Genomic DNA, 10,955 nt, shown 5'->3' on the forward strand with positions numbered 1-10,955 from the left:
CCCTGGTGGTTTCAGCTGTGTGTCAGAGCTGTCACTTCAGTGCCACCCATCTGAGCCCCGTGTCCTAAAATTTACCGTTGAAGGACAAAAGTGGGGGGAAAACGTGGTGGTGCTGCGTTGGTGCCAGGGCCTCTCCGCTAGAGTGAGTCAGAGAGAAGGATCCTCCTTGCATTTTGTGCCATGGCATTTCCCTGCTGAAACCACACCCATGGCTGTGGTGCAAAATGCTTTGAATAAATAGTGCTGAAAGATGCATGGCCTTGCCTCTGTACTGAAGCCCTCTGGTCCTTTCCTGGGTAGTTGGCCAGTGGCTTTCCTGAGAAACGGCCCTGGCGACTTTGATGCTCAGAGAGACTGCTTGATCCAGCTGCTCACAAAAGCACCTTAATTGTACTAGCAAAACAACAAACTAAACAGTGTGCACAGTACAAAGAACGGAGCAGAAAAAGCCGGCGTCTAGGGTCTGCAGCAATACTTATACATTCCCAGAAGAGGAGGGGTACAGGTGGGCTTTGAAGAATGGATCCAACAAGAAGGAATGGTTTGAAATTTTACAAGTAATGCAGTAATAATTATCCAATGGTATTGCAGAGAAATCAGAACTTTCTAGTAATAATTTGAATAATTGAACAAGAGGATCATGGGTGGGTGTCCTGACTCACCCTAAATACAAGGCTTTTCGTATTGCCTCAAGTGGAAGTCTCCTGAATTTTTCAAACCGGCTTCAACACTTCAACCTGGGAGAGACCTCTAAATGTAATTGAAGTAGTGCTTCTCCTGCTTTCTAGAACTAAGGAAGGTCCAGCTGGAAGAAGCCTTCTGGGTTTTGCTCAGAAGCAATAATGGCCAAAGAGCAGTAATGTGGTTCCTCACATCCTGGTCCCTTCTCAGTGCTCATCTTCTCAGTGTGGGCTAGAGGGGCTTAGTGTGATTTTAATTTTAGATGCCTTGAGCAAGAGATATGGACTGGGAGGGCTTTTTGTGTTGCTTTGTAGCAGAGGAGAACTCTGCCGGGTATTTTTGGCACTCTCTTTAGAGAAGGTGTGGTTCCGTGCATGAACTCACAAAGCAGCCCAGGGCACTGCTATTGTGATGTCAGCGGCCGCATGGCAGCGTTGTCAGGCAGAGTTGCTGTGCCGAGGCCCGGAAGGGCTCAGTGTGCAGAGCAGCTCTGTGCACGCTCACTGCAGGGGAACCTGCTCATCGACGAGGTCTCTGCCAGCACGACTCTGAGTATTTTTCTTTTCTTTTCTTCCTACAGGTCTTGTCTGGTGCAGACTAGACCGGCGCCGCTCAAGCCATGGAGGGAGCGTGTGCTGCAGCTTTCACGGCCTTTACTGTGGCTTATTCCGGGTACTTTTTCACCCACCTGGCACGTAAGTAGACGTTTTTGTTCAGTGCAGCATATGGAAACCCAAATGCCACAAAGAGGCCTTCAGCTGGATAATGCCCCTGCGCCGAGCTCCAGCTAAGAAGGGGGTGTCTCTCGCCAGTGGGGCGTGGGCAGCATTTGTAATGTAGCCTGCAGGGGTTCCGCTCCTGCCGTGCCATAGCCTGTGGCAATGGAGTCTGGAGTCTCCTCAGTTTGGTGGCTCCAGCAAGACAGCTTCCAGGATGGGAAGACTGGGAGAGCTTGGCAGGAGTCCTTGTAAAAGCTGTGCACTGCTCTCCAGGACTGAGGGAAAGTCCCTCAGTTCAAGTCTTCTTGTCTGCATTCCCTCATGCCAGCATGTGCCTGTGGAACTTGACGCTTCCTGCACGCTAAAAGAGCCGTTTGTTCTGCGATGAAATTACGGAACGCGCTTGGAAAAGGCCTCTGAGACAGACATTTTAGAGGAGTTCTTGTATGCTCCCAGACACAGGAGCTGTTCCACTGCTGTGTCACCATAGAACAGCCACCATGGCTCAGGGGGACAGGGGTGAAGCCTCCCTGGGGAAAGGTTTTCAGTAAGCTCATGGCAATTGCTGCATGCAATGTCTTGAGAAAATTGAAGTAGAGGAAAGAGAGGAGCTGTAGCTGCTGCAGGCTGGGGTGGGGCAGAAGCAATGACTGTTAGAGAACAAGTTGGAGATTTTCTCAGTCTCGAGTTTCTGTAGGTTGAGTGGCCAAAGAGGACAAAAGGTAGACACCAGGCAGTATTTTGTGCTGCTGTTGTCTTGCTGGCTGTGTGCCACAAGGGATGCTGCTGGAGTGATGCAGTGAAAGCAGAATGCTCTGTCTTTGGCTTGACTTTTTGGCGGGCTTGGCCAGCACAGGCAGTTTTCTTACAGCATCTGGTTCTTTTTCCCTTGTGTGTTGCAGGTCACATCAGCCTTGCCTGGAGAGAATCCGGTCTTTGGGTGAGTGGCAAAGGAGCCTCTGGCGCTGGTAGCATTTGACACTTGTGGAGCAAGCCGTGAGCTGGGCCTGTTGCAGTCCAGTGCCAGCCTGACTGGATGAATGAAAGTACAGTCCAGGCCCTTTGCAGCCTAGGCAGCAGCAGGGGCTGGAGAAGCCCAGGCGGTTTTCTCCAGTTCCTTTCCAGAGCTTTTAAGCAGCTGAAAGTGGGGCTGCTGGGTGCTTTAAGCCATGATGGAATTTCTCCTGTACAAGAGAGTGCAGTCCCATCAAATTGGCCCGTTTTACTTGAGTTTGAGCACCTTAGAATCCCCTTTCTCTGCAGATGCTTTCTCCTTAGTGCATCTGGCTCTGGAGCTGAATCTAAAGAAGGTTACGTGTCCCTGACAGTGCTGTCTGTCTGCAGAGCCCAAAAGGAACCTCGGAGCCTCCTGTGGCTGCGTGTCTTCCTGAAGAAGAGGCCAAAGGGGAGGAAGATGCCCAGCAAAGTGCCCCTGCAGGGCCTGAGCATCCAGCATCAGTAAGTGGCAGCTCAGGGTATTCCTGTGGCTGGAGCAAAGCATAGCTGCAAGTTTCTGATCAGACAGCACCTCCCGTGCCTGGCTGAAGATGCTGAGGGCTGGAATCTTTCCTGCCCTTCCCCCAGGCTGTGAGGCCTGGAAAAGGGGCGTGGAACTTGGATGTTCAGGCATCACCTTCCTACTGTTCTGAAAGGGGCTGTGATTTTTTCTTAGCAAGAGAAAAGAGGTAGCATTAGGATGTCTTTGGATGCTCCTGGGGTACAAGTGAGGCCCTTGGTGCCCAGTGGCTGTGCAGGCTCCCAGTCCCCGGTGAAGAGAGCAGTGCAAAGGTGCAGTTCAGAAGCTTGCAGGATATTTGGAGACACTGTCCCCAGGAGGGACCTGGCCTTGCACAGAGAGCAGCTGTCAGTAGCTAAAGGATCAGCTGAGATGCAGCGGGGCCTGTGGCTGAATATAGGTTAGGTTGTGAATGACAGGTTCTTTCCTGTCCCTCATGCTGCTGTGTGTCCACAGAGCAGAAGGGCAGCGTCAGCACCTGCTCTGGCTGCCTGTGTACCCGAGGAAGAGGCTAAAGAGGAGGAAGGTGCCGATGAACCTGCCCCTGCTGTCAGCCCAGGGCCAGAGCAAAGATCATCAGTAAGTGCCTGCTTTGGTTAGCAGTGTCTGTGGTGTCATTTTGTGCGTGGTGTAAAAGCAGCCTTTGGATTCTGGGCCTCGAGCTGGAGAAGCGGGCTGCCAAAGCTGAGAGGTGAAGAGCCCTGGATGAGGCCAGCAGCATCTTCCTAGGGGCTTGCATTTGAAATGGGATGGGAGGGGCATCTCTGCCAGGCACATTTGTGACCCTCATTCATTTCTTGTCCCAGAGCTCCACCTCCTCTGTCCTGGCACCTGCAGGAGCTGCAGCAGAGGCCTCTGAAGGAGCCTCCAGTCCCCAAGCTGGCAAGTCAAGCGGGAGCAGCTCGTGCATCTGGAGCACGAGTAGCTCCTCTGGCAGCAGAGAGCAGCTGGGAGAGAGGACAGAGGACAAGTGCCTGGCCATGCTGAGTAGGTCCTTTGTGATCCTTGTCTGCTGGAGCAGTGCCCTGTGTGTGCGTGTGTCGGCATGAGCTGTGCCAGCTCCTGTTCCTCCTCAGCTGAGTGCCAGGTGCTGAGGCCTCCACACAGGACCTGTTGTTGTGCTTTGAGGTGGTGAGGGGTCACCGGGCTGTTGCTCCTGCCTCTGAGAGCAGCTCAGCCTGGCTAGGCTTTGCCTGAGCTTCCCTGGAGGCAAAAGGCAAACCAGAGATTGTTTCTGGCTGAGCAGGAGGCCGTGACCCAGCCAGTGAGTCTCAGGCCTCAAGGAGCTCCTGTGGGGCACGGCCAAGGTCATCTTCAGAACTCAGCCTGTCCTAAAGGCTGAGGCACCTCATTCCTAAGGCCCATCACAGTAGGCTGGAACATGAGCTTCTGCTCCTGAAAGGCAGAAGGCCATTGTTTAGGCAAAATTGTCCTGCTTAAAGCTGGAGATTGCGCTTCTGCTGGAAGCACTTTGCAATATTCTTGCTGTGCTGCAAAGGGCAGCTGTTGAGAACAATGATGCCAGGAGCCAAGATGCCTTTGATGTTTGCAAGGATTCAAGGTTTGGCTGAATGTCACAGAGTGTTGGTTGCCAAGAACAGCAAGGTTTTATTTTTCCTGCTGCCCTTAATGTTTCCAGACAACAATCACTTCTCTTGGTTACAGGTTCCTGATCCCCGTCTCCTCTGACTGTTTCTGCATGTGCTTAGGTTTTAGTTTAGCCTTTTAGTTTGGTGCAGGCCATCTGTGCTGCAGGGCTGCTTGTCTTGCTGCTGTTGTTTTTGAGGTGGTGGTGGTGCGGTGGTGTTGTTGTTTCCCGACTGCCCGAGTTGAAAGGGCCCAGTGTGGCAGAGAGTGGGGCTGCCTTTCTGATCTGCTGCAGGGTGGGATCTCTTTTGAAGTGAGCATCTTTCCTTGGGATTTTTACAGAGATGCTGGTGAGCGAGGGAGATCCTGAGGCTGTATACACAGAACTGGAAACTATTGGCAAAGGGTGAGTGCAGCCACAGCTCCTTCTCCAAAGGGAGGGCCTGTGCCTTTTGCTGGTGTCACATCTGCCCAGAGCGACGTCAGGCAAGCTCCAAAGCTGTTCAGACACTGCGTTAAGATGATGCCTGATGATCTCTCAGTACGGGTCAGCATTTATAGCTGTGGTTCGAAGGCATGGCAAAGACACCTGGATGCTGGCAGTGTCTTTTCCGCGGCAAAGAGCAGCACCTGGCAGATCTCCTGCCCCTCAAGTGTGTTGCACCTGTTTGCCGCTTTTCCCAGGAGAAATCGTTTTTGCATGTCTCAAAAGAACACAGACTGCGTGGGCATGAAAAGAGGAGAAACTTTGTTGCCTCAAAGGTCAAGTTAGCAGCTGACAGCTGTCAGGGAACAGCTCTCGGTAACATTTCTTTCCAGTAGTTTGCTGAAAACAGGGTTCAGTGGTCAGGATGGCCACCGCCTAATCTACAAGGCAAAAGCCGAAATGAAAGAAGCAGCTGTCTTTTGTAGCTGAGGTGGCAAAAGACAAAGCTTCAGGGCAATGCCCAGTGCCAATGCACTCCAGAGGAAAAGGCATCATCTGGCTGATGGCAGACCCCTGGTGGATCCTGTCGGGTTTAGGCCTTTCCTGCAAAGAATCCACCAAGCTGTTCCCTTTGAAAGCCGGCTCTGCTGCCTGGAAATGGGACTGATTTGCAACATGTCCTCAGTGAGAAGTCAAATGTACAAGAAAAGTCTGCAGAAAAGTCGAGTCCTCCCTGTGTCTGATGCATTGAAGAGAAGCAGCTGCCAAATGCTCTGGACCCAGAACGCAGCTGTCCAGGGATCCTGTGTTTTGAGGACTTCTCCATTTGTGTGTGCAGCAGTGGAAGCCTTTGCCTGCTCTGGCTGTTGCTGGACACTAATTTGCTTGCAAGCTGAAGAAGGACTCTGTGTCTAGAGGCTTTCCTCCATGGCTGTTACATGGCTTCAGGCTTCTCAGGAGGCCTGAGTGGTGGTGCTTGAGTTTGGCAGACAGACTCCAAGGAGAGGTGGGAGAAGGCCCAACCAGCAAGTTCCTGGAAAAAACCCACACATGTACAGATACAGAAAGAGAAAAGGGGGAAAAGATCAAGACGAGAATCGGTCCTGTTCCATTTACTGTTTGCCCAGGGGCTTTTTTCCCATTGGACTGCAGTGTCTTGCCCTTGCAGGAAATAAAGGACTTCTTCTTTCTCTGCTGCTGTTTTGTTTCTAGGGGTTTTGGCCTGGTGTGCATGGCAGTGGAGACTGCCACAGGAGAAGAGGTAAGCGTCAAGCAGCGCCGCAGCTTCTGCAGCTCTCGAGTGCCCTCCCCTCCGCTGTGAGCTGTGGCTGAGCTTTGGGTGGCCAGTAGAGCTTTGCTGCAAAGGGAAATGAAGTGCAGAGCAGTGTCCGCCTGCCAAATGCAGTGGGGACAGATTTTGTCCTCCTCAGCTGCCCCAGGGAATGCAAGGAGGCCAGGCGGTATCTGTCAGAGGAGGACACGCTGCCTGGGTCTTAGTGCCCAGCTGGTGTCTCAGAGCATGGCACTGCTCTTTGGGGCTGCAGGGTTGCTGAGTTCTCATTTCTGGCTGTCAGCAAGTACATGGGAATGGTGCTGGTCGTTCTGTAGGCACCTGCAGTGCTGCCCTTGGAAGTGTGCTCAGAGAGAGTGGTCTGCAAGGAGTCTCTCAAGGGCCTAAGCCCTGCTCGGAGCCTGGTGTATACGCCTGGGAGATCAAGGCAGGAGTTATGTCTTTTTGCAGTCAGGCAGTAATTGCAAATGTCAGTGGTGTGAAGGAAAATATTTTAGCGGAGCAAAATAAAAATTCCTGAAGTGAGGAAGTGCTAGGATTGTCCTTTTTGGAGGCATTTTTTTCTGTGAAGTATGGAGGGGTGTATTTCTTAAAGGGAAGAAGCCTCAGGATGTTTTTAGGACAGCATTTTTTCTGTCGTGTCTGTAAGAGTTGGCTTTGTTGTTATGCAATAGAGAATGCCAGTGGTTGCTGGAGGAATGACCAAACACCCTAGAAGTGCCAAAGGTTTCCCAGCAGTTTTGTTCCATTTTTACCAGCACAAAATGGCTTCCTGCTTGCAAGAGGTGTGTGAATGAGCATGGGGATGATAAAGTAATACCTTGGGGGCAGACTGGCCCTGGGCAGAGTGAGGGTTGTTAGAGCTTGGAGGTGGAGAGCTTAGAGCGTGTTTCTCCCAGGTTTCCAAGGCAAAGGATATGTGGCTCCGTGTCTTGGGAAGTGCCCAAGCAGGCGCTCTGATGTCCTGTCACAAGGCAGCTTGGCCCAGCCCAGCACTATCATCCCATAATCCCTGTCTCCATGTTGCCTTTGTGGTCCTGTGCCACATACTTCTTTGGTTCATGGCTTTCTATGTCGTTTTAGGTGGCCATAAAGAAAATTAGTCTCTTGCAAGAGAGCGGCAGCGAACTGTGCCTGAATGAAATCCAGGTCATGCGTGGCAATAAGCATGCCAACCTTGTCAACTATGTAGACAGGTGAGTGGTTCTGCTGTTCTGCCGCGAGAGGTCATTCACATCCTGCAAGCCAGAGGTTCAACCACTCCTTTGGTGGCTGGCAGAGGATGGAGCTGTTCATTCCTGTTTCTGGGCTGATCTACAGCGTCTTGGGAGGAGATTGCATTGGGGCTGTGTTAATCTTTCCTGGCATACCGAGTTTGAAGGGCGCCTTCAAAGGCCAGACTTGGCTCTATCTTACCGAGCCAACAGCCTCAAAGTTCCTGTGCTCTCTCCCCATGGTTTTGTTTGGTTTGGGGCTTGATTTTTTTCCCCCATGCATCTGAAGTGCTGACAAAGCACTGTAGATTGTATTTCCCTTGGCCTGTTGCGTTGGTGTGGATACCAAGCAGTCTTTTAGACTGCCCAGAGTTCAAGGCCTGTAGAGCATAGTGAATGACTCCTCACTTCCTCCTGTCTTCCTCTGAGAGAGACACAGAAACAAGAATGCATCAGGTGGTGGGAGTGCACTGCACATTCATCTCCAGGCTGTTGTTTCCTCCTTTCAGCTACCTGCTGGACAAGGAACTCTGGCTGGTGATGGAATACATGGACGGAGGTTCCTTACACGATGTCATCAGGGAGACTCGTCTGGCAGAAGGAGAGATAGCAGCTGTCTCTCGGGAGGTAAGGGACGGTGCTTGTGCTTCCCATGGCTTGCTCGCGATGGTCCTTCCAAACGGGTGATGAGGAGAGGAGAGATTTCATCTCCTGAGCCTCCTTGCTGCCTTTCTCTTATGACTGGCAGTAGCAAGAGCACCTGAAGTGCCTGCCAGTGTCCCTGCCCTTCTTCTAGTGTGTTTGTGTTTGCCTCTCTAAACACTTGCCTGGAGCCTGTGTGAGCTGCATTCCTGCATCCCTGAAGGGCAAAAGTGCTGGTGGTGCAATGTCAAACAAGTGGCAAAGACAAAGAGATACTTGCAGGACTCTCAGAGAGCTGAGCCTCAAAGGAGAGCCTTGCACCCAAAGTGGTGCTTGCAAAAGCATCCACTGTTGCCTGGCTGGAGAGAGCACAGCCACTGCAGCAGTGCTCTGTCAGTCTGTGGTTGCAGGGCACTGGCCAGAGGAACAATTGCCCTTTCTCTTTCAGAAGCAAACGCACCCTCACTTAGAAAGGCACTGCTGTCCTTGTGTTGGAGCAGCAAGCTCTTGCCCTTGCCAGCAGCCTGTCCTGCCATGGCTCAGCATGGCCCAGGAATGTGGCAGTGTTGCAGATGTGCCACTTCCCTGCTTGTGGGATGAAATCCACTTAGGCTGGTGTTTCTCTTTCCTCTCTCAGTGCCTGCAAGGCCTGGATTTCCTTCACTCCAAGCAAGTGATCCACCGGGACGTCAAAAGCCGCAACATTCTCCTGAGTCTGGACGGATCTGTCAAGTTGGGTGGGTGTTGCTGAGCAGGCTCTGCCGTGGCAGGCTGTGGTGTGGGGCTGCCTTTGGGTGACTGCCGGTTCCCTTGCAGCGCAGGCTGCCCTGCTGCAAGCGCAGAGCACAGCCACAAGGCGCAGGGAGGTGTTGCTGGGAACAAGGGCTCAGGAGTGCCTTTGGCTTGTGGATGTGTCCCTTCCCAAGCAAGGCACTCACAGTCTAATAGCTTCAGGGCACTAAAAGCCACTGTCTGAAACTGGGGGCTTTTGCTAAGTGGCCAAATCTGCATTTCTTTTGCTGCAGGCCCAAGGAACGGCAGCATGGCCCCTTTATGGCAGCTGGGTTCCACGCTGCCTTCTTGGACATGGGTACAGTGGGGACTCCTTTTGTTTGCTTTCCTCACTCACGCTGCCTCCTTTTTTCTCCTCAGCTGATTTTGGCCTTGCTGCTGAGCTCACCGCTGAGCAGAACAAACGGAGATCAGCTGTCGGGACCACTTACTGGATGGCGCCTGAAATCTTCACCAGGAAGCTCTATGGCCCCAAAGTGGACATCTGGTCCTTTGGCATTGTGGCCATCGAGATGGTGGAAGGGGCGCCTCCTTACTGGAATGAAACCTCCCGCACGGTGCGCTGCAACTGCTCTCAGATTCTGCTGTCACCCAAACAAAATCTGCTCCCATTCCTCTGCCTGGCAAGCTTGCTAACACCTGGAAATGAGAGGTTCCAGGCCGCATAGTGTCTCGTGCTCCTTGTCCAGGTCATCCCCTCTGCCAATTCAGTGCAGGAGCAGCACAAAGAATCGTGATGCCTTTTGCTTGACGGAAGCTTTGCCTAAGGGAGCAGTGAGCCGTGCTGAGCTGCATTGTATGGAATAATCCTTGGAAACAGTAGAGTTAGACCAAAGTTCATCCTCCAAATAGCGTGTAGAGCTGCTGTCAGTTCTCAGAGAAGCCAAGTGTGCTTTTGCTGATGGAGTTGCTCTTAATTGCATCAGCCAGTGAAATCAGGGGTGAAGGCAAGAGCCTTTGCATATTGGACTGGCTAGGGCTGCTTTGGGTCCTCTCAGCAGGGGTTGGAAATGTATCTCCCAGGATCTAGCAGGGAGTGAAGTGCCACTGGAGAGTGGAGGCTGTCCAGTGGGGTGTGTGTGAGCAGTTTGGGGTGCGAAGGAGACAGGTAGAGTGTGGCATTTCCTTCTTCTCTAGGTTCAAGAGCTGATCAGCAGCGGGGGCAGGCCGAAGCTGCAGAAGCCCAGGCAACAGTCGGCGTGGTTGCGAGACTTTCTGCACTGCTGCCTGGAGAGGGACGAGGACAGGCGCTGGTCTGCCCAGGAACTGCTGCAGGTAAAAGGCAAAGCGGCTGCAGGCTGCGCCAGCTGCCCGCTGCCAGGGGCTCCTCATCTGCTCAAGTCCAAGGCGTCTGATGGGCCCCGCTCCTAAGTATCTCCAGTCTGGGGGCTTGCAGAGGAAAACAAAGGAGAATCCTGGCCTAGGATGCCTTGGAGGGAGCCTTTCAAGGCCACCTAGACCAAATCTCCTCATCTGGAGTCATGGATTTGTGGGATTGGGAGCCATGTTTGCCTCATGTAGCAAGGTCCTGGATGTGGAGACAGAGGTGCCCAGAATGCCCTCCTTTCTGCTTTCTGTATCTTTCTGGTAGCCAGAGAAAGCCTGTTTCAGCCTGTGAGGAAAGGTCAAGTTCATGTTTTCTTTTTCTCTTTGGGCAGCATCCGTTCGTAACATCAGCCAAGCCAACCTCTGACCTGACGCCTCTCATCATGGCCACGCAGCAGTTTATGGCCGACAGGAGATACTAGCCCTGGAAGAGGCCATTGTTGTAGTTTGTAGTTTGTAGTCTGTAGTTTATAGCTCGTAGTTTGTAGTTTGTAGTCTGTATTTTGTAGTTTGTAGTTTATAGTTTCAAGATTATAGATCATAGTTTGTAGTGTGTTGAGACTGGTAGTCAAAATAAATACTGTCATAAATAAAACCTTGACTGTGCAGGAAGCTTCCCTTTGTTCTCAGCCTCTGAATATGTCTCTTTTTATAGTCCTCTACACTCATATATATATTAGAATGCTTTCTACATTAATGCATAGGTCTTTTCCCTCCCACTGATTGAATGAACTCTAATTGGTTGTATCTTCAGGCTGTA

At 52.0% G+C, this 10,955-nt stretch overlaps 1 protein-coding gene across 1 annotated transcript; it reads left to right on the forward strand.

Moving 5' to 3' along the window:
- The first annotated feature begins 1,300 nt into the window (after nucleotides 1-1,300).
- Nucleotides 1,301-10,617, forward strand: LOC131096218 (serine/threonine-protein kinase PAK 3-like). Its single transcript, XM_058044533.1, has 13 exons — nucleotides 1,301-1,376; nucleotides 2,303-2,340; nucleotides 2,745-2,858; nucleotides 3,373-3,495; nucleotides 3,723-3,903; nucleotides 4,846-4,909; nucleotides 6,143-6,191; nucleotides 7,305-7,417; nucleotides 7,945-8,062; nucleotides 8,715-8,814; nucleotides 9,230-9,426; nucleotides 10,007-10,144; nucleotides 10,528-10,617. The coding sequence occupies exons 1-13, from the start codon at nucleotides 1,301-1,303 to the stop codon at nucleotides 10,615-10,617; spliced, it is 1,401 nt and encodes a 466-aa protein (XP_057900516.1).
- Nucleotides 10,618-10,955: the final 338 nt, after the last annotated feature.

This window comes from Melospiza georgiana, chromosome Z (assembly GCF_028018845.1).
Source record: "Melospiza georgiana isolate bMelGeo1 chromosome Z, bMelGeo1.pri, whole genome shotgun sequence".
Lineage (NCBI taxonomy): Eukaryota > Metazoa > Chordata > Aves > Passeriformes > Passerellidae > Melospiza > Melospiza georgiana.

Coding starts and splice junctions, on each gene's coding strand:
- LOC131096218 (XM_058044533.1), top strand. CDS start 1,301: ATGGAGGGAGCGTGTGCTGCAGCTTTCACGGCCTTTACTGTGGCTTAT. Junction 3,496..3,722: donor GGCCAGAGCAAAGATCATCA/GTAAGTGCCTGC, acceptor TTCTTGTCCCAG/AGCTCCACCTCCTCTGTCCT. Junction 3,904..4,845: donor CAAGTGCCTGGCCATGCTGA/GTAGGTCCTTTG, acceptor GGATTTTTACAG/AGATGCTGGTGAGCGAGGGA.